Genomic DNA, 23,101 nt, shown 5'->3' with positions numbered 1-23,101 from the left:
TGTTCTGGTCATAATCTGTCACTGTCTGGCACACGAGAATGTCAAGAAATCTAGGACAAGAAATGGTTCGAACACGTACTATGATATCTATCTAAATGGTTAAAAAAAGGACACGTATTATGAAAGAGACAGAATCATACTAATATGAGTTTGGTGGCTTTGTGTGCAATTAATCAGATGCAAACCAAATGTCAACAGTTGTCTGTCATTTTTTTTTTAAAAAAAGGCTCTTGCATATCAGTACTGCAAGATCTCCAGTACTAGGTCCTGTACAATACATATATAAGCCATTATATAACTATTTATTCCATTATTATCTGAAAACTATATACATATATACACCAGCATATAACAGTACAAGAGATTGTACATCTGGTAGGTGGAGAAAGATGTGTGCCACTGTGCCAGTGCTGTTGTATACAACCCAGATTGATATACTAGTGCCAGTGTGCCACAGATCATCAGAGACTACTGTTGATTCATCAAAATGGCACAACAAACTACAACTCTCTGAGCTGCCATAGATAAACAACAACAACAAAAAACCGGGCAACTTATTAATTACCACCTAATCATCTACTTCTTCAGATCTCACTTCAACCTTCACAAGTTGCTCGTCAGCCATGTCGGTAAGCACCCTACAAATGCAAAGCAAAGAACCAAGGATGTGATAAGATGGCATGCAGGTTTCGAGTTTGACATTATCTGGATTGCAAGAGTAGGGTACAAACTACCAGCAAATTTTTTTATTAAATAAACCTTTTAAAAAAATAATTTTATTACTAAACCTTGGGGCAAATTTTTTCCAAAACTGAACCTTTTAGCTAGACCAGTATTGTGACGAGACAAGATAACGCTGTCACGCAGCCTAATCGGCATGGCATGGCGTGGCAAGCCTTTTGCCCACGCCAATATTGATGGCGTAGCCAAAAGGTTTACGGGGTAGAAATATTTTCCCCGGAGGTTCAACAATAAAATTATTTTTTAAAAAGGTTTAAAAAATAAAAAAATTTCAACTACAAACTCACATGGAACTGGGAAACTGAAGCACAGAGCTGGCTTGGGAGCTGGCTGTTCATTCTCTGCAACAAGGATGTAGAGCAGGCCCATGACGCCGGTGTGCTGGCGGTCACTGCTGTAGTTGGAGACGACCGTCAGCACCTCGCCATCGCTGACCTTGACGGATCCAGGCTTCGGGTAGCATGTCGACATGCCGACGATGTAGTTCTCCTCGTTGCCGGCCTCTTCCCCGTTGCCATAGGTTGGAATCGATGCACAAAGCAGACGTCCATCCTGCAACAAGTTAGAGTGTGCCATACCAGTTAAGTTTAGACTCCATTTCGCAAGAACATGCATGCATCATGTCAATCTATCCTTCAGACATTAGAATCACAACAAGTTGGGATCATATGAAAAAAACGTAGAGGGATGCATAAGCAGATAGACAAGACATTTATGCTTATCCATTACCTGACCGTGTAAAGAAGCACCAAGTCCACCTGAATGCTGGTGCGCGGTACCAAACACGATATCGCCTCCACGGGGTAGTACTTCTTTGGTTACCTTAACATCGATGCATTCGTTCTTGGCCCGGTTTTCTGAACTGCATTCTTCAACTTGATACTCAACCTGTAGGAAACAACATGTTAAATAACAAAGCAACTAGTCTACTGATCACCGAATGCTTGAAAATGCAAATTTCAATCAAGAAGAGAAGCTCTCAATATTTGAAACAGTACTGTTTTCAGGACTCCCCCCCACCCCCCCCCCCCCCCCCCCCACCTGATTTATTTTCTTACCCTGCAGGCAGTTCCGGATCTTTCATCAGGCGGAGAAGTGTCAGTAACATCAAATATGTAAATCTTGACCGGCACAATGGCATCACTCCAGTCGAGCCACCTCACAGTGTACCGCAAGAACAGCTTCCGCAGCTCGCCATTGAAACCCTCCCTAACCTTGCACTGCGTCTCATCATAGCAGCAATACAAACCACCAACATAGCCCTCAGGGAGTCTGCGCCCATACTCATCGATCGTCGTGTTGTAGAGATCGCACTTGCACTCGGTGCATCCTAGCTTGTCGACCGCACCCCTCGTGTCGATGGCGTGCACATTGATCATCCATCTCTCCTCATACCCTTCGGGGGCCGTCTCCGTATTACCAATCTCGATGCCGTAAGGATCAGGCACCCATGTGGCGGTGTGGCGAGTCTCGGAGCCAAGGCCATAGTACTGGCCTAATGTGTTCTTGCACACGCCGGAGTTCCTCGCAATGATCCTCTTCGGTAGCCCTTGCGCATCGGCGCCACCGCCTTTCTTCAGAGCATAGTATGGCTCCACGACCCAGTGATGCAGGTAAGTCTCATGGAGCGGGACAGGGGCGCCATTCTCGTCGACGACTTCAGCATCGAAGCTCTTGAAAGCAAGGTGGCCTCTAGGGAACGGGACGTCATAGTAGAACTTGTTTGAGACTGATCCAGGGCGCAGGAAGAACGGTGGAGACAGAAACGTCTTGGATTTCAGTAGGTGGCCTCTTACATTGAGAGCTTCCAAGGGAAGGGGAGCAATAGCAGAGAGGAGTGCAATGAGCAACACAAAGAAGATCATCATTCTCATAGTGCCTGCAAGCTACAAAATTTGGTATATAAAATATATGAGTTAGGAAACTACTACAAGATAACTAGAAGAACTATTCAATATGATATGGACTAGTCCATGCAGAAATTAACAAGTGGGAGATACTATTAATTGAACCATCTAGCAACTTTGGATCACAAACATCTTGTGCTGATGTTACTTGATAGGACCACTTTATACATCTATTGTACTTTCTTTGTGGCCCTCTGTCTAGATCAGGTTTCCAGATACTGCTTTCTATAGAACCCAGTGAAATCAAGATATCAGACAAAATTCCAAGTTCAAAATTTGATAATTTAACCAGTACGGGCAGTTAACAACCAGAGAAGTTCTTAATTTGGAATTTGACTTTAAATTCATAGCCTTCTACTCTCTCCGACCCCAAATAGAAGAATTTTTGGATTAAAATTTTGTACCACGATATAGACATTTCTGCATTGCTTTCTATAATTTCAATCATTCTAGAGCCAATTAGATACTTATAAAGGGAATCTAATCAATTCAAAAATTAACCACTGAAGTGGCTAAAAACAAATCTTTTTAACACCTCCTTAATATATGCTAAACACCTAGACATGCTTATATTTTGAGACGAATATAGTAGACAGTAACGGGCCTCTAACCGGTCCCCGGGCAGTTTCTGCCAGTTTTTAGAACCTTGGATTAAATATACAAATACAAGACGTGACCATGTTTCCAGAGACTATATTTAGCCTCTCTTGAAGAAGAGTAGGGACAGTTCTGATCTGGCACTTTCCAGATTGATTCAATTATATGATTGGGGTTCAATACCAGTCGAATGAGGATCATGAATAGGGCAATCGCCCGTCAGAGCCTGTGTCCGACGTTGTATAGGCCCATAAGCCATTAAAGACCTCATCATCCTACAGCCGTAGCTACAAACATAGCAAGATGCTACATGCTGTCCGAAAGAACATTGCATATTGCATATATCTAAGAGCAAATGAGGAATTGAAGAGTAGATCAATGCTGGATTTCTGCAACCAATAAACTAATTGTCTTCCATAGCTGTATGAAACGTATGAAAATTATTTGGTCTTCCCTAGAGCTGGTCGTCAAAGAACTTATCACAGGTGGAGTTATAATAGTATAAAACAAGAACCTTTACTAGGAAATTCCAGTGCAACCCAGCATCCACAACGGCAAGACTAGACCAATTTAGTACTAATTCAATAAATTCAGTTACTTCCACAACACAGACAGAATTTTTGGCACCGGTGCCGTGATGATTCCCCAAGGTCATTTTCACAGGCCACTTGTCAATTGTTTTTACCCTTCAAACTGTAGAGCATCATTTTCTTTTTCAAGAAAATAGTGTACTCCAGAGTAGTACTAGTACATTAATATAGGCCGCGTTCCGCAGGCCGGATAAGATATCTTATCTCTCTCGTTTTCCACGCGCACGCTTCCCGAACTATTAAATGGTATATTTTTTTTGCAAATCTTTTTTATAGAAAAGTTGCTTTAAAAAATCATATTAGTATATTTTATATTTTTTAATAATTAATAATTAATTAATCATGTACTAATCTATTGCTACGTTTTCCGCGCTGGGTAAGTTAACTTATTCCTCTCGCTAACGAACTCGGCCATACTCTCAAAGAGAGATCCTATCTTGGATGCTACAACATGGTTAAGATCATTCTCAATATAAGTGTTATGGACACGATTACCAAGAGTGACATGTCATCTAAAAATGTTTAAAAAACTAAGATAAAACACTCATATCTCAATGCATAGTTTTATCTATTGTTGTTTTCTAGGTTATATGTAAGACACAAGCTGTCGAGTTAACTGTTCATACATGGTTTCATCTCCACAAAACTCATTTCATCTATCTTTTTATTAATACGTTGTCACATCATCAAAAATGTCTATATAACACCCTATTTATTGCCTATAAAACCCCATTGAGACTAAGACATACTATAACATGGTTAAGAACAAGAAGGACACCTCAACTAAAAAGATCGAGGCATCCAAGAAAGCCGAGAAAGATAGAACGAAAAAATTATCACCCTCGTCTTTTCACGTGTGTCTATATTTATAAGTCAAAATTTAAAATTTTTAACCTTAAATTTAAAGTTGATTTTAATTTTTCAATCTTAGTTTATTTTTCAGGCTTTACTTTTATATCATTAAAAACATATATATAAAACTTGTATTAACAAATTATTTTTTATTTGTAAATATGCAGTTTGGATTTCTCTGGTATAAACCCCAAACAATCATCCCTGTGAGTGAGCCGTGAGTGAGAGGACAGACAAACATACATATGAATATGAACTGGGATACATCCAATCCAAGAATCGGTTTTTAATTATCGGCATCACAACACTCAAGAACAGGCAATCACACATCTAATCAGTCAAAACGACGCATGAGACAGGGTAAGAGGACGGGTTGATTCATGGATATATCCGAGAGGCAGAGAAAGAAGACGATGGAGGCGGAATCGAACAGCCAAGAAAGATATCGAGAGAGAGAGAGAGAGAGAGAGATAGAGAGAGAGAGAGGAGGCGACGGACATACCACCGATCGATCGAGAGGTGACGAAGCAGCAGAGCAGACGACGATGGATGGATGAGCGAGCCGGCGGCGGGCGGCGAGGAGGGCCGAGCTTATAAGGGAGGGAGGGGGAGGGGCGGGGCCCGCCGTGGCCGCCACGTGGGCGGCGATTACGCCAGTGCTTGCGTAGTTGCCAGGACGCGGCCGGAGTGGTTATGTGTATGGAGGAAGACGACGGCGGCGGCGTGGCCTCATGCTCACGCGTGCCCACTGCCTTCTAGAATGGGTAACTTTTTGTTTTTTGTTTTGTTGCCGGCTTATTGTTTTGTTCAAATTATTTTTGTTAGAACTTTTATATACATCTTATAGTGATTTAAAAGAAAAGAACGGAAAATAAGTTACCATAAAGATATTCTAAAATCAACTTTAAATTTAGATTTTAAAATTTAAATTTATATCTTTTTTTCTGTTGACAAACATTTTTTTGCTCAGGATTCTTTTTCTCCTCTATAATTGATAACCATGGCTCTTCATGAGGCATTCAAATTAAAAATATTGTATATTTTTCTCCTCCATGGTTAATAAAACGCAACCAAAGTCCTGAACAAACCAAACATATGATAATTTTCCAAATTTTGGTCATTGCATAATAGGATGCTATTCCAATCAAACTGGCTCTCACGCTTGACTTGCTTTTTTTTTAAAAAAAATAAAAATGGAAATGGTTGAACCTGTTCCAGCCTTTATCCGTTCTTACATTGTGAGTCCTACGTCTCTTGTCATAACAGATTTACTTAGGTCCTAAGGAGTGTTATTAGGAGGTATACCACCCTATAATCAAAATTTAAAAATTATCAAATATAGGCCTGTTTGTAGGGTTTTGGGGCTGAAACGTTAGGAGCAATGTGTAAATAAGATAAAGTTGACACTTACACACAAATAGCGTGCATGCATTGCAACATTTAATTGTACAAGACTATATTTTGTGTAAACGATGGACTGATATATATATATATATATATATATATATATATATATATATATATATATATATATATATATATATATATATATATATATATATATACACGCGCGCTTGTCACACCACACAGCATGGGTGTGTGGCGTTGGAACACGTCTTAATTTGCCACGCTAATTTGACTGCCGTGCAAGAAAGATAAGTGACATGGCAGAATTAGGGCCTGTTTGGTAGAGCTCTGAACTCTAGATCCTAGCTCCAAACTCCAACTTCAGTGAGAGTTACTTCTGTGGGAGCTGAAGAACAGATCAAAACTATTTGGCTACCTTGGTCTACTCCAGAAGAAAGGGTACGGAGTATCTTGATAATAATATCCTTGTGGATCATATGGAGTTATGATTAAGCTATAATTTAATTATATTTCTTTTTCATATAATTAAATACCGATTATTTTTAAATTTGAACAACCATATGGTTACAAAATCCTATATGACAATTAACGTATAATATAAATGGTTAGTAATAATATATAGTCCTACATGAGTAGTAAATTCGAGTAATTATAATAAAATAATAAAGGGTAGTAGGTCTTTTGGCGTGGAGTGGAGCTGTGGAGCAGCAAAAACCCAGCTCTACCCATGTAGTTCATTTTTTTAGGGACAGTTTCGCTCAAAAAAAAGTAGAATCTGTACCGTTTGGTAGAGCTGAAGCTGTGCCAAATGAGTTCTTAATTATGGGATATTGCCATGTTGTTGATTTATTTGTGGTCTATTTATTGGGTGCATTTAGATCTTGCCGGTGATAAACACTTTTTTTAGTCCGAATTGTTCACTCTAACTGTCCAACAATTAATCATGACCATATTAATATGGCATAAAAGTTGGAGTACTAATTATGTGTTTTTTCTCTTCCATATGGTATGCATGTAATAAAATTAGCCAGTAAGCTTAATTAGTTGGTTACTTGGTTATGCTATTTTCTTGTGGAACCTGCTATAGGATCGACTAGGCATTTAATTTTTTATTATTTGGACATGTGTTATGACATATATATCCAACTATATATCATGTGGTTTGTGTGCGCGAGTGGATTTTGTACATGCGTTCATCTAGTTTGCGCTTGGAAGAACTGTAAGGGTGCAATGGGAAAAAATGGAATATGGAAATGATAATTATGATACCAGTTTTGCAACCAGGAATGGTGATTGTATGATCCTCTTTAGAACATAGAAATAGCAAAAAATATATATGAATACATGGATGATTGTTTGGATAAACCATGAAAAAAAAGTATTGGATGAGAGAGATAATTTTGAAAAGGATAATTCCAGGATTAATTTTCAATAGTGTCAAATCACCTATTTCAAATATATAACCATTTAGAAAAATGTATAATTCACATATAAAAATATTTCATTATCTTTTGTTTCAAAGTGGCATAAGTTTACAATTTTTAATGTGAGCTTTATTTAGCACTCTCTCCGTATTTTTTATCTAACGCCGTTGACTTTTAGGTATACATTTGACCATTCATCTTATTAAAAACATATATAATTATTAATTATTTTGTTATAATTTAATTTATTACTAACTTTAAGCACGATCTATAGTTTAGTATATTTTAATAAAATTATAAATATTATAGATTTAAAAATTAACGGCGTTAAATAAAAAACCGGGGAGGGAGTAATAGTATCTTCAGATTGCTCTGTCCATCTCCAGGACCACTCGACATCTGATGCACGCAGGAAGAACCAAACGACTCGCAAATCGCAAAAGGTTGTCCCCCACATCCTGCAAAAACCGCGGCTACATTTATCTGATCCACACAAAAATCTAGTCTTTGCAACCAAATTGTCAAAGGTGAAGGCGTGAAATGACACGAATGATGGCAGAGTTAGCATCCAATCTATGTGCTTCTTGTCATCTTGTGTAGACCAATATACGGCACATCAACAGGTACAGCTTGCACTACATGTGTCAGCATATGGTTAGGGGTGGTAATAGCCCAATCATTTTTCCTATAAAATTTAAATATTGAGTTTAAAACGGGTTAAAAATAAAATTATATAGAGTTTTGAGCTATTTTTTTAAAAAAAATTAAATAGGGTTATAAAAGAACCCATGGGTCTTAGCCCATTCCCACTCCTACACATGCTTCTTGTGTGACGTACTATACGTACCGAGCTACTACCTCCGTTTCATATCGTAACACTTTTTAGTCTTACCTAAATTCATTTATTGATGAATAACGCATACAATTTATATATATATATATGTCTAGATTCATTAGCATCCATATGAATTATGCTAGAAAGTCTTATATTATAAAACGGACGGAGTAGAAAGATAGTCTTCTTTGTATTACATGTGTCGGATTTCGTACATCGTGTCACCACTTAGGCTGCATATTTTTTGAGATTTTTTACAGATTTATTTAGTGTCTTTTATGAGCATGTTTCATCAGTGCACTTTTCACAAAAGATCTTCTATAGAAATTTATTATTTTTTTAGATTTTTTGATTCTATTATTTATACTATTAAATAATTATCATAAAAATCAGATAATTTTTATTTTCTATACAGCACATTTCAAACACAACCTTAGCAGGTTCATGTGTTTTTGATAGACAACCGCTATCCCTTTTCCTGAAGTTACGAGGGCCATTGTAATCTGCAAGAATTTAATAGGAGTTAAATTTCTTTAAGAATCCTACGTTCCAAACAGAGTCTAATTAGGATTACTAAGGATTAATTTATATAAGTGCCATTTGGTTTATAGAATTGAAGTACAGAAAAGATCCTATAAGGCTATAACTTCTAAAGAGAAAAAAAAAAGAATACATCACTAGGGCCTCTTGGAAAATTCGTATTGATTAATTAATATGCGAGTGTATTTCTATTTCGTTACTGTTTCTATTATTAGGCTGAAATTCCTCTATACTAAACGAACCCCTAGAAAGCCTATTTCCGAAAATATAGAGAAAACATTTCCATTTCCATGATATTTAAAATTATAATAAATTTTACAAAACCATAGTAGTTCGATTAAACTATCGGAGAGCTACGATGTAAGGATGTGTATCACAATACTAAACATTTAGCACCAAAAATTTCACAACACTATATTTGAGGCATCATATCATATAATTACAGCTTGTGTAACTTTAAAATTATACTATATATCTATACTTTAAATATGTAGTTCATTGATAACTTCACCATTAAATTTATAATTTTTGGGATATGAGACCTTAAATATGTAGTTTTATGATAAATTTGATGCTAAATATGTTGTTTTATTATACTCATCCTTAAATCTTTAGTTTTGTGATAATTGGATCGAAGTGGTACATATAGTTTTATAAACTTTACTCTTAATATTACCGTCAAATTCATGACTAAAAAGAGCAAATGGAAACTAGAGCAACTAGCAGCTGCAGGAGTTTTTTAATTATATATTTATTTTTAAAAATTATAAAAAATACTAAAAATAGAAAAACTTGATTAATGTTGAAAATAAAAATATGTTTTTGAAAATAAATAAATATATAAATAAAAAATTCGCAGCTGCAGCATAAGGTTTTACTTTTGAGCAAAGCGAGCGAGGGGAGGAAACCAGAGCCAGCCACAATTGGCCCAATACAGTTGGGCAACGCAGCCAAAAAAGAAGTAACAAAAAGCTACATTTATGTTACTAACTCGGCCATCTCAACACTTCATACCATCAGAATTATATCTGCTTATTTGTAGCCACGATTTACCGTTGACAACAGAGCAGATATATAGGGATATAAAGATTCAGTGGATCCATTCCAAAAGGGCTGCTAAAACCAGGGCAACTGGGGTATCTCTATATGTGAATATATTTATTTTCACTGCAATGTAAAAGTGAATATCATACATATGACTTACAGAGTTACATGTGTCTAAGTTCTCTAAGAAGTAGGAACACAACAAAAAAGAAACAAAGATGCCAAAAACAATGTAGTGGCCATCATTACAGTACAAATGAGCACGAATGTACAATTTTGCCAGTGGGCAGGCGGCACCAAAGTCTCTTATCTCCCGGACATGAGGTTGACCAAACCTTGGTTCTCATAGAGGTTGTTCATGTCCCAGAACTCACTTGTGGATGAGAGAGTCATCAACGCAACCACAACGGATCTCATGGAAGGTCTCAGCTTGGGGTCTTCCTGTGTGCACACCTTTGCGAGTTGTGTCATCTGCACAATGCAATGGAGTTCTTTTAGCCAGAAGTATTTTATTGACCACACGAAGAAGAAAAAAGAATTTGCAATGGCGTTGTTCTCAGCCGTTGCATAGTTTTAACCTTGAGAATGGAATCAATAGGATAATCTTCTCCTAGATTTGGATCAATCAGTGTCTGAAGGCTTTCCTTTGGATCCGGCGAGTTGAGGGCCTCCTCAAACTACAGTTTTCAGCAGCGTAAGTAATCGACAGTTTTCAGAACCAAAACAACAGCAGAAAGTAATTAGTTTGTTGAGTAGGAAAATCACCAGATAAACCAGTCCCTTTGAATCACTAGAAGATTCAGTTGATCTGACTATGGCTTCTTTGGCTGAAATAAGTTCATACAGGACAACGCCAAACGCATAGACGTCAATCTTAGGGGAAACATCACCATATCGAGCATACCTGCAAACGGCATATTCCACTCACATAAGCTTCCAACACAGACTCACAGATGAAATTGCTCTGCAGTTTGCACCCGTATCCAATTGCAAACAAAAATTTAAGACGCATACTCTGGAGGCATGTAACCAAATGTACCAACAACACGTGTTCCATGGTTCATTGATGTACCACCAACTTCTGTAAGCTTTGTTAAACCAAAATCTGCAACCTGGAAGGTGCACATATAATTCCATGAAGGATAAGCAAAAAACGAAAAGGAACACATGAAAAAAAATCATGACTCATTCCAACCTTTGCCCGGTAGTTCTTGTCTATCAATATGTTTGCTGATTTGATGTCCCGATGTATGTACACTGGAACAGTATGTTCATGAATGTATTCAAGACCTCTTGCTGAATCTAGTGCAATTTGGACCCTGGCAGCCCAAGACAAAGGTTCATAACCTATACAAAACACACAGAGAGATTAATTTGCAGGAAGCATCAGTATTGGCATAACCAACTTATTCAAGACACAACACAGTACCAGTTCCACGTAAATGTTGGCTCAAGTTGCCATTCTCGATAAATTCATAGACAAGAAACAAAGAGCTCTCGATGCAATAACCAATCAAGCGCACCTGTATGAAATATTCCAAATATTGAGAATGGAAGAAAAGAGCACGGTGGGTACCAATGATTAAAAAATCACTTACCAGATTCAGATGATGAACATGTGTTAAAACCTTTAATTCAGCAAGGAACTCATGAGTAGCCTGCATGTCCATTTTCTTGATGGCAGCTTTCTGGAGAAACAAGAGAGACATGAGTCATTTTCAGAGTAAAGAAGATAATAGTGACAAATGATCACAACGAATGAACCATCATGAGTTTTAGTTTATTTGATAGTCTATGTGCAAGCCTTGGAGGATGCCAGCATGATTATGGGTTGGAAAGATACTAAGCTGCTTTTGTCATAGATGCATCTGAGAAAAGTTTGAGCTAACCTCTCCTCTAAGTTCAGCATAATAGACAGCGCCAAAACCACCTTGCCCTATTTTATTGCCAATGCTAAAACCCTGTGTAGCATTAGAAAGTTCTTCAAATGAGAACTCTACTGATTTGTCAACAGTAATGCCTGCAACTGGTGAAGGGCCATTGGCTTGAGTGGTTGATGGTGTAACTTTATCCATGGATATTGCACTTGCTGGAACAAAAACAGTAGTGCGTTAGAAACAGTGGAAGTTCCATTCTATTCTATTCATCAGGAAGGAGAAAAACTACTCAGAGAAGAAGCCAAAACTTATAAGACACACAAGAAGAAAAAATCTGGAGGAGTCCCCTAAAACAAATTCATGGGTCCCAAAAACATCTACTTACTCCACCACATCTCTGGGCCCATGAACTAAATAATCATTTAAAACACTGCAAAATAATCACTTAAAAGGATAGTGCCAAGAATCTATGCCATTGCTGATATGGACAAGGGGCAAAAATTAACTTGCAAGTAAAATTGGACTCGCGTATGCTTTCCTACAAAGAAGTTAGTATACAAATGAATATCTGATGAAGGGTCAGAGACATAGAGTTCAAATATGCATAAGCTTATCATTACCAAGTTGGGAATCTTCAGATGATGGAAGCAGGGTGGCCTGTTTTGCCTTTCTCCGCCTAGAGAGTATGATATACAGGAAGATGGCAAGCGCAAGTACAACAACACCAGCTACAACACCTCCTGCTATAGCTCCTGCAGAAGCTCCTTTTCCTGATAGAAACAGTTGAGTGTTAAGCATAACATCATGGTCCTCTTGCAAGAACCAATGGCTTCCATTTTTTCTTGACAAAAACCTTTATGCGGAAGCATAGCTAGGTTGCAAAGGACAGAGGCTGCCTGTACTGCACAAATTGAGGACATTTATCAGCACAATTGCATGAGAATAAAAACAACAGTAACATATCAACGAAATCCAAGTGGATAGGACTACAAAACAATCTACCAGCACTTACCCTGATGATTTCAGAGGTCGGTAACTTCCACTGGGATCTGAAAAAAAAACCACAGTAAACCATATCAGCAAGTTGAGATCAATCATATAGAACATATAACTTATGCTAACCGTTCTGTCAAGAGGGAAAAAGGAGATCTAATGAATTGAATTAAGCCTCATCAATGCCAATTGAGTATCAGCAGAAGGATCATTGATGATCTCTTTTTTTTTAGAACCATAGGGGGAAATCTAGGTTCCATTTTACTAAAACAAAGCAATTCCAGTCCATTTTGTTTCTCCAAATCAATAGTAAAGTCAAGATAGTTTACAGCCTCACACTTATTGAGTTAGCGTGCAGGTAGAATTTCTGTTAAGCTACAAACTACCACATGGAGTAGGCAAAATACAAGGAATTCCAAGCAATTTGTGCAGCATAAGAGCATATAAATGATGATATGTGTACAGGAAGTGTCGTCGCCAGAGTTCAATCAGTTCATCATGCAATTGCAAACTTAACCAAAAGATAACTCTGAACAATAGCTGCTAATGCACTTGCCCCGTTCTTCCTAGTAAATTCAAATCGATTTCAGGCACCCATTCTATAACCCCCTGCAGAAAGCGCCTCCTTTTCTAGATGCAAAAAGGCCCTCAGTCCCCTAAAGTAACTAATCCCTAGGATTCCTCAATTTGCATCGAAATGAAATGCTAGAATTGAACGGAGTTCTCCACAATTCACATGAAACAGCAGCAGCAGCAGCAACAAGAGGAAGCTGCAAAATCTCACCTTTGACGGGTATGTAAAGGAGACCGCTCCCCGTGGCGCTCTCCATTCCGGGGTTATACCTCCTGACCACGTCCAACTGCGACGAGAGCCCATAGGTCGCCGCGACGGAGGCGAGCGTCTCCCCGTCCCTGAGCGGGTAGGTGAGGAACAGCCCGTAGTCCGGCGAGATGCTGGCGTCGCCGCAGGAGCAGTTGACGGTGACGTTGATGGTGGCGGTGTCGGGGATGTTGTTGGGCGGGTAGCTGTTGGTGGCCTGCAGCCACGCCGTGGAGGTGAGGTTGTTGTACTTGCCGGCGACGCTGTCGTAGGTCTGGCCGCGGGACATGCGGAAGGGGATGGCGCCGGCGAGGTAGGTGGCGGACGGCGCGGCCGGGAGCGATTGGCAGCCGCAGGTGAAGTAGACGTTGACGCGGTCGCCCTGGTTGATGAAGTCGAGGTTGCTGATGTTGGGGTTGTAGGGCGCGAGGAGGCGGTAGTTCGCTGCCCCGATGCCGAAGAGCTCCGCCATGTTGGTCACGTTCTCGTTCGGCGTCACGTAGAACGACGCCAGCGCGAGGTCGCACCCCTTGGCGCACCCGTCCCCCGCCGCCGTCGCCGCGCCCCACGCCGCGCCCGCGAGGACGAGGAGCCGCAGCAGCAGCGCCACCGCGGCGGCGGCGGCTTCCATCGCGTCGTTTGGAGGGGGGGGTGGGAGGAGACGAAACCCCCCTAGCCCACTACCCTAGTCGCGGGGCGGCGGAAGCGTGGAGCCATTCGAGGCGGAGGCGGAGGAAGAAGACGACGACGACCAAAAACGCGGCGCGAGTTTGACTCACGCTCCCCCCCCCCCCCCCCCCCGAGTGGGCCCCACCTACAGCGCACGCGGCACGGCGTGTGGTTCGCCCGGCTGACGGGCGGGGCCGGGCGAGGGGAGCGAATGGGGAGACGACGCGTGGCGCGTGCGGTCGTAGGGAAGTCGGCGTCGCGTCGGAGAAGTGGGAGGAGGAAGAAGAGCACAACAATGGCGGCGGCAGTGGTCAAAGGAAGGAAGCGTACGAATTTTATAGCTTACGTTTTTAAACTAAATTTAAATTTTTAGCACTAAATTTAGAGTTAATTTTAGGGTTTTTATCGCACTTTATTTTCTATCCTTGATTGATAAGAACACATGTATCAAAATCGTTTGGGTTTTTAATTAAAAAGCCAAAGATGGCCTCCTTAATCTTTAAAATTTATCTTTGGCATATAAGGGGAAGAAAAAACGAAATGATGGAGCCAGATCTCTCTGATTTTGCTTACGGGATGCTTTGCTTAATTGGTTTCTGGTTAATGATTGAAGTGCTTAATTAGCACGGGATGGTGTCTCATTCAGCCAGGAATAATATGTTCTTGCAGAGTGAAGACAAGAGGATATGTAATCGCGTGCTTAGCCACTACCCTTTGAATATTAAACTTGTGGTTAGATAGATAATTTGCATCCGGATTAGAGAAAGCGCAAGAGCATCTGGTAGATGCTGGGTTGTTGGTTTCCTTGTTGATGATGCACGCAGTTCTGGTCTTCTGTCCTCTGTTCAGTACTGGAACACTTTGGCTGTCTGCATCACTGATTGCCTGTGATGTGAGTCATGAGCTTTGTCACTGTCTGTCGATCTGATTAGAGGTAAAACCATTATGGGGTGGTTGAAAGACCAGCTCAGAGGCTGTTTGGTTCCACCAGACTTTTTTTTTTAAGTAGTGTCACATTACATGTTTAGATATTAATTAGAAGTATTAAATATAACCTATTAATAAAACTCACCTCATACTCTAAGACTATTTCGTGAGACGAATATATTAAGCCTAATTAATTCATGATTAGTAAATGTGATGCTACAGTAAACATTTGCTAATCGTAGATTAATTAGGCTTAAAAAATTCGTCTAATGAAATAGTATTTATTTATGCAATTAGTTTTGTTATCAGTTTATATTTAATACTCATAATTAACGTCCAAACATTCGATGTGATAAGGGAAAAAATCCCTAGATCCAAACACCCCTAAGTGGTGTGTATATGTAAGCAATTAAAAGCTTACTAGTTGCTAAGCAATGTCCAAATTTTCATTAAGATATGTCATATTTATTGTGTTATTAAGAATAGAGGGAGTAGATTATTAGGCCTTGCTTAGTTTTAAAATTTTTTTCCAAAAACATCACATCAAATTTTTGAACATTTAAATGGAGCATTAAATATAGATGAAACGAAAAACTAATTATACAGTGATGGGAGAAATCTTAAGACGAATCTTTTTAGCCTAATTAGTCTATGATTAGCCATAAGTGCTACAGTAACCTACATGTGCTAATGACGTCTTAATTAGGCTCAAAAAATTGTCTTGCGGTTTCCAGACGAGCTGTGAAATTCGTTTTTTCATTTGTGTCCAAAAAATCATTCTGACGTCGAGTCAAACGTTCGATGTGACCTCTTCCCCCACGAAATTTTGCCATCTAAACATGGCCTTACTCTATGCTTCTAAAGATACGACTTTCTTTTTTTAAAAAAATGTTCATATGTATTGTATAAACCACTTATTCTAAGTTACTATATCCATTTAAAAGAATATATAGAGATTTTTAGATATCACATTTGACAATAATCATGCAGAAAAGTGGACTTCACTGTATATATAAAATGAATGGAATATTTATTAAAATATTTAATTTATCTCTATAATGCCAAGTATCTAATCCATGAAATAATCCAGTACATAATATTTGAAAAAAAATACTACTTTTTTTAATGATGTTTTGGTGTGGTTAGCTGGGGTGGTAATAGGGGAGAACGGTGTAGACGGTCTGCACGACGGTGAGGACGAGGAGGAGGACGGCGGCGGCGGCGGACATGCTGGTCCACGGGTTGCTGAAGTAGTCGTGCACGAGCACGGCGCGGTGGCGGTTCCAGCTCCGGCCACGGTACTCCCGGACGTGGCGGTACAGCTCGTCGTAGCAGTTGTTCACCGATTCCGGCGGCGGGCACAGGTGCGCGTAGAACGCCGCCGTCTCGTCGTCCCCCCTGGCGAGCACCCCGGCGCGCTGCAGCAGCTCCACGTCGCGCCGGCCGTCGGCGACGGACGCCATGAGGAGGACGTAGCTCGCCACGCGCTGCAGCTCCCACCGACCCCGGCTCTGCTCGTAGGCGACGAGGTTGGCGAGCATGGCGCGGTTGGTGTAGCTCCCCACGGTGGGGATCTCCAGCGCGCCCTCTCGCCGGCTGAACGTGACGTCGACGAGGCTGCGTGGCGATCGCTTGGCGCGGAACGTCACGCCGGCGTCCTGCAGCTCCGTCGCCGGCGGCATCAGCCACGGCACCCGCTCGTGGACCGGCTTCGCCAGCCACTCGTCCCACGCCTCGTCCTCCTCCTTGCTGCTCGTGCCGCTCCCGCCGCTGTCGTTCGTCCGGTCCTCCGGCGGCAGGAACCAGTGGTAGTAGAGGTGCAGCAGGTGGAGGATCTCCCCGTCGGGCGGCCGCGCCGTGGCGGCGTCCTGAGGGGTGTCCATGGTGAGGTACTTGGCGAGGAGGTTGGTGACGAGGTAGTCGCGGCCGAGGCCGCCGGTGGCGATGTCGTAGAAGCGCTCGACGACGAAGAAGGGGAGCTGGTTCTCGAGGAGGAAGAGGTCGTTGTACACGTTCTGCATGGCCCACGCGGCGTCGATGAGCGCGTCGGCGGCGCGGTCCTCGCCCTTGAGGAAGAACTCGATGATGAAGCAGCCGTCGAGGAGGAGCATCTCGGCGAACTCCCTCGCCGCCAGCGGCACGGGCTCGGCGTAGCGGCGGCGCGCCGTGGGCTCGAGCTCCCTGGCGGCGCGGGCGTAGGCGGCGAGCGGCGCGTCGCCGGGGTTGCGGGCGAGGAGGTCCCGGAGGTAGCGCCACTTGTGCTCCTCCATGGCGCGGAGGCGGGCGGCGCCGCGGTGGAAGGGCCCCACGGACACCATCTGCGGCTCGTAGAGGTGGCGGTTGCGGTCGCGCATGGGGCCGGCCACCCGGAAGATGGTGAACGGCTCGCTCTCGTGCGCCTTCCCCGGCAGCGCGTCGACGCGCCGCTGCATGCTCGCCGCCATCTCGTCGGCCTCGGCGTCCGCGCACTCCTCCTCCCCCGGCCGGCGCTGCACGCAAGCCGACATCTCGTCCATTGCGGCGTCCTCGTCGGCACAACACTCCTTGACGACGGTGCTGCCCTCGTCGGCAATGGACTCGCCGCCGGCGGCCGGCTCCGGCCGGTCAGTGGGACCCATCGCAGCAGGTCAGGGCTTTTGGCGGGAATGGCGACAAAGTGCAGCTAGTAGGCAGGGGTTAAAATGCAATGCAATGGAAGGGACAAATGCAGCTTCCATGTTAGACTAAAGCTTGAAATCCATGGAAAATTCGAAAAGACAACCGAGAAATCAACCGAGCAGGAGCAAATTCTCCGTATAAGATTTGCTTTGATTCAACTTTGAAGCAGCCAGTCAATACCTTCACGGCTTCACCTTAATCCTCAAGCAACATTAGAGACAGGCAGAGCCATCTGAGTCCAACTGAGAAAAGTAAACTAACTCAAAGTTTCAGCCCACTTGTTGGAACTTGGAAGGTAGGGTGAACAGTTCTTGTTTTGACATTACAAGTTAAAAAGAGCAAATTCAGTAGAAAATCAAATGCTATGTTTTGTATTTGTAATATGCCAATCAGGTAATACTTTTGAAAAGAGAGGGAAAAAACCAATGGGGTGAGATGTAAGGGCGTCCAGGTGCTGTAGACAAATTTTCTTCTTGCCAGATTGCATGAAACCAGAAAAGAGCCATTTTTTTCTTTCTAAGTGATTCAAGTGAATCTTCATGGCGATTGGGGGATGAAGAAGCTTCCAAGCTGGGACACTTCTTTCAAACAGGAGTTGGATTTTTCATTCCTGATCGCCTTGGGGACCAACATGGCTGGGATACTTGAATGAAACATCGGCCCAGGTGTTTTGCCCGTCCGTCAGCTGCTTCACCACTGATGCCACCTCGTCGATGCCCAATCGGATCTGCTCCTTGCTGTCCCTCTCCCTGATTGTCACACTTGTCGCAGAGTCAACTGTTACCGCGAAAGGAACACCAATCTCGTCTGTCCTTGCATACCTCCTCCCAATAGAAATGGCTGCACAGGCAAAGGACATAGTATACTTTAAGATACTAATATTATCTTCAGATATGGGGAAAACTGTTTTGTTATTGTTTAATGCATACCAGTAGTGTCAATAATATGTGAAATGCCTGCGGCTGTTAGTGCTTTATCAATAACCTTCGCAGCAGCATCGAACTCCTGATTCTTTACCAGGGGGAACACAGTGCATTTGATAGGAGCAACAATAGGAGGGAACCGGAAGACATTGAGTTGTTCATCTTCCGATTTGCTAGGTCGTGTGTAGAAGGAATGCTCAAACAGACAGTAGATTATCCTCCCAATGCCAAATGAAGGCTCAATGACTGATGGGGTGAAGACTCGTTGGTGTTCCATCTTCTTTTCCATGCTGATGGATACCATTTTCTTGGTAATAACCACCTCCTTTCCAAGGGTACACACTTGGAAATTTGTTTCACCCTTCGATTCCAGGGCAGCCCTCATGTCCATTGCTTCTTTCTCACTCATAGACTATCAGTCCAAGCATTAGTCAATAAAACAAACTTGCCGTTTTGGTAGACATAAGAAAACTGACAAGAAATAAAATAAAGACAAGGTACAGCAAAAGTTACCTCCAATGCTTCAACCACCATCTTCTGATTCCCCTTAAAAGCAAGCCCGAGGTCTTTCTTTGAGGGCACTATAACAAGTTTCTGCAATATAAAATAGTAGCAACAGCGCGCAGATTAGCAGAAATCTAGTATAGAATATTCAATATATGTTACTAATCACGCATGCATAAGAATAGTGAAAAATCTGACATAACAGTTTAGCTCACCTCAACCTCTCTAGGTTTTGAGAATTTTTCATGAGCAACAAGTGGAACACCACTTTTCTCCTGTGGAACAGCAACAGGACAAGCAAACTCAACATTACTACTCCAGTGGCCAGTAAATATAACATGATTGTTAGCATGTATGAAACAAGAAACATAAATCCCAAATGCGACATAACCAATGAGCAAACTCAAAATCCAACTGCAAAATATATAAAGGAGAAGTAATATGTGCAAAATAATTCAAAGAGATGTCATGAGCTTACAGAGTGAGCTCGCAAATCATACGCAGATCTGTCAGCAATGCCCACACACTCTATCCATCCATAAGAGCACTCAATCTCTGCATCCCAACAGTCAGCAGCATAATGGGCCATCTCATTAGGTAGATGCTGCCTGAAGCGTAGCCGGGTCTTATCAATACCCAAACGTGTTAGGAAAAGATAGACTCTCCCAATGAAGTAACCAAGTGTCTCATTATTAACAATTCCCTGTAGAAACAAGAGATATAACATTTGAAAAGGACAGCTCAGATAAGTAACACCTATCAACACAAAAATAACAGAAAAAAGCCCAATTCAATGACTGCAAATTAGTTAGCAAGGCAACAACTCCACACCTTTGAAACTGCTTCCCCAAGCTTCACTAACTTGGCTGACTCCCCTGAAAGTTGCAGCTCTCTTGGAAACATCAAAAACTCCAAACCAGCAACATGAGCAAATTTTGGATGTGATTTATCCTCAGGATCTACAAAGTGCTCAATCTCAGCTAATGTAAATTCACGCACACGTAGAAGACCTTGGCGTGGAGAGATCTGATTTGCATGGTATAGAAAAGTGAGTACATAAAAAAGAAAGAACTCTCTAAGAAACTATGGCATAGTCAGTTAACTGGTCTTGGAGTAGTTGACAAGTCCAAATTCCTCCAAGCATGTAAATCAGAATGCAGAATGCAAAGACAATGTTTCGAAACACAGACCTCGTTACGGAATGCTTGCCCAATTTGAGCTGCTGCGAAAGGGAGCTTTTGCCCGTTGTAATAGTACAAGTCCTTGAAGTTGACAAAAATACCCTGAGCTGTTTCTGGTCTCATATACCTGTTTGTTCACACAAAATTGAACACATTCAATCAATCAACATACCAACATAATTAAACAGCAAACATTAATCTTCTTACCCCACACTAAGACCAGTAGGGCCAATGGATGTCTGGAACATGAGATTGAACGGGTAGGGGTCAGAGAGCGGGTTCTTGGTATCAGGGGCAACAATTCCATATTCCTTAATCTTTGCACCAAGTTCCTCTGCTGAAAGGTCATCCAAAACGGCAAGAACATGCTTAAATTCCGCAGCCTTCTCAGGAGACAAGGTGAGATCCTTCTCAACCTTCTCCTTGCAGTAATCTTTCAACAGGTGGTCAGCACGGTAGCATGTTCCCGTCTTCTCGTCCTTAACCATGAGGTCGGTAAACTTCTCGACATGTCCTGACGCCTTCAAGACGATCTCAGGAGTCACACAGGGGCAGTCAACCTCCAACATGTTCTCCTCCAAAACGAAGTGCTGAAAAGAAAGGAATGATCACGGTGACTAAATAGTACCCCAAACAAAGAAAAGAGGGACCAAAATAAAAGACATCAAACTATACAAAATCAAATTTAAACCTACAAAAGTGATCAAGAAGAACATAGTCAGCTTTGCAATACAGATTAGCAAATAGGCATAACCCACAACCATCAATAACACACTGTCGCATGGTAAAGAAAGTCATTTCACAACTCCCTATTAGTACCCATACACTGACGTGAGAAACATTTTCCTCCCATATAGATGGATGGACCAAATCAGCTCTACCAGTGCTACTCTCTCGTCAATGTGAAGTAACTACGCTAGAACATATCGACGAGTTAGATGCAAAAGCTGACACTTTTAACCCTCAATGAATGAATTGCACAAGCATGAAAGGAAACAAAAAAAAAAAGAGCAAATTTTCAGATATGCTCGTGGCCTGACCTGCCTCCAGAAGGAGAGCACGTTGGCCTTGACGGCGCAGCCCGGCGGGCCGTAGTCGTACAGCCCGGCGACGCCGCGGTAGATCTTGAAGGACGGGATGTAGAACAGCTTCCTCTCCAGCGTGTTCACCACCGCCTGCCGCATCTCCTCCCGCGCGGCGGCCCCACCACCCCCGGACCCGACGGCCGCCTGCAGCCTCCGCGCGGCGGCGCCGGCCTCCACCTTGAGCGCCTTGAGCGCCTCGACGGCGGCCTCCACATCCGCCCCCGCCGCCTTGAGCCCGCGCACCGCCTCCGCCTGCGCGTCCACGGCCGCCTGCCTCTCCGCCAGCGCCCGGCGCAGCGCGTCCTCCGACGAAGACGACGCCGCCATGGAAACAATTCTACGTCGGCGCGCGGCGGCGGCGGCGGCGGCGGACGCGGTGGCTAGGGTTGGGGTTCTGGGTTTAGAGGGACTGAAAAGCGAGCACCCAAAAAGACGGGGGCGGAATCGCATAAAGACCATCGCCTTCGACGGCGGCGGCGGCGGCGCACAAAAGATCGCGGCTACTTTTCCGGTTTGCCCCCTGGTTTTCGCCGTATTTACGAGGGAGGTCAGGAGAGGAGTGATCTGGACCGTTGGATCGGCCGGGATGGACGGTGAGGATGGAAGGAGAGGGGGGGGGGGGGGGGGGGCTGTGTGTCGCCGTCGGGGAATAAAAATGGACGCGAGTGGTGCGAAAATGGGATCTGATCCGATCCAATCCGATTCCATGGTTTCCTTTCTCGTTTTCTTCTTCGGCCCTCTTGCTCTTGCTGATGGTGACTGATGATGTGAATTCATTAGACCAGCTTCATCTTCAATGCTGTTGGACTATGCAACCCACTGGTCTAAAGAGCTTGTTCTGAGTTTTTAATAGCTTCAAAAATCTTTAGTCTCATTTTTTTTTACTTATACTTAATACTTAGGCTCCGTTTAGTTCGCAAAAAGAAAAAAAAATTATATCACGTCGGATATTTAATGGGATATCGCACTGAGTTTTTAGACATAGATGAAAAAACAAATTTCATAGCTCGCCTGAAAACCACGAGACGGATTTTTGAGCCTAATTAATCCATCGTTAGCACATGTAGGTTACTTTAGCACTTATGGCTAATCATAAACTAATTAGGCTCAAAAGATTTGTTTCATGACTTTTTTCTAATTGTGTAATTAGGCTTCATTTTCATCTATTTTTAATGCTCTATTTAAGTCTCCAAAGATTCGATGTAATGTTTTTGGGGAAAAAATTTTAAGAACTAAACATGCCCTTAGAATTATTTTAATATAGTTACTATAGTTTAGTAAAGAAAATCATTTCATTATTCTCTTAAAGATATTATTATGTACTATTATGATCAGATGAAACATTTATCGTTGAAACACTAAAACTAATTATACATTATGGAGGAAATCGTGAGATGAATCTTTTAAGCCTAATTAGTACATGATTAGTCATAAATGCTACAATAATCAACATGTGCTAATAACGAATTAATTAGACCCAAAATATCTCGTAGTTTCTTAGTTACTGTAGCACTTATAGATAATCATATAATAATTAGATTTAAAAGATTTGTCTCATGATTTTCT

General features: G+C 42.1%; 4 protein-coding genes across 5 annotated transcripts; all 4 read right to left on the bottom strand.

Moving 5' to 3' along the window:
* Positions 1–230: 230 nt before the first annotated feature.
* LOC102706312 lies at positions 231–5,293 on the bottom strand. The gene is made up of 5 exons (XM_006659578.3): positions 5,190–5,293; positions 1,800–2,627; positions 1,471–1,629; positions 1,029–1,293; positions 231–638 (listed from the first exon to the last, which is right to left on the bottom strand). Exons 2-5 carry the CDS (start codon positions 2,613–2,615, stop codon positions 604–606), a joined length of 1,275 nt encoding a protein of 424 aa, XP_006659641.1. The 5' UTR covers positions 2,616–2,627; positions 5,190–5,293; the 3' UTR covers positions 231–603.
* A 4,677-nt stretch (positions 5,294–9,970) lies between these two features.
* Positions 9,971–14,309, bottom strand: LOC102714037 (chitin elicitor receptor kinase 1). Of its 2 annotated transcripts, XM_015840199.2 has the most exons (11): positions 13,553–14,307; positions 12,788–12,824; positions 12,396–12,544; positions 11,788–11,987; positions 11,497–11,586; positions 11,328–11,421; positions 11,094–11,245; positions 10,913–11,010; positions 10,664–10,802; positions 10,477–10,575; positions 9,971–10,369 (listed from the first exon to the last, which is right to left on the bottom strand). In XM_015840199.2, exons 1-11 carry the CDS (start codon positions 14,217–14,219, stop codon positions 10,205–10,207), a joined length of 1,890 nt encoding a protein of 629 aa, XP_015695685.2. In that variant the 5' UTR covers positions 14,220–14,307; the 3' UTR covers positions 9,971–10,204. The 2 variants fall into 2 exon arrangements, with proteins under 2 accessions (XP_015695685.2, XP_040383031.1); XM_040527097.1 differs by having other exon boundaries at positions 11,328–11,586; positions 13,553–14,309.
* Positions 14,310–16,250: 1,941 nt separating this feature from the next.
* LOC102713765 (UPF0481 protein At3g47200-like) lies at positions 16,251–17,819 on the bottom strand. The gene has a single exon (XM_040526663.1). It carries the CDS (start codon positions 17,800–17,802, stop codon positions 16,327–16,329), a length of 1,476 nt encoding a protein of 491 aa, XP_040382597.1. The 5' UTR covers positions 17,803–17,819; the 3' UTR covers positions 16,251–16,326.
* A 15-nt stretch (positions 17,820–17,834) lies between these two features.
* LOC102706030 (glycine--tRNA ligase, mitochondrial 1-like) lies at positions 17,835–22,083 on the bottom strand. The gene is made up of 9 exons (XM_040526662.1): positions 21,491–22,083; positions 20,658–21,040; positions 20,460–20,577; positions 20,101–20,295; positions 19,748–19,972; positions 19,485–19,544; positions 19,279–19,359; positions 18,772–19,177; positions 17,835–18,682 (listed from the first exon to the last, which is right to left on the bottom strand). The coding sequence occupies exons 1-9, from the start codon at positions 21,992–21,994 to the stop codon at positions 18,447–18,449; spliced, it is 2,208 nt and encodes a 735-aa protein (XP_040382596.1). The 5' UTR covers positions 21,995–22,083; the 3' UTR covers positions 17,835–18,446.
* Positions 22,084–23,101: the final 1,018 nt, after the last annotated feature.

Source organism: Oryza brachyantha, chromosome 8, assembly GCF_000231095.2.
Source record: "Oryza brachyantha chromosome 8, ObraRS2, whole genome shotgun sequence".
NCBI classification, from domain to species: domain Eukaryota; kingdom Viridiplantae; phylum Streptophyta; class Magnoliopsida; order Poales; family Poaceae; genus Oryza; species Oryza brachyantha.
The sequence above is the reverse complement of the archived record's forward strand: the minus strand, read 5'-3'. Positions and strand labels throughout refer to the sequence as shown.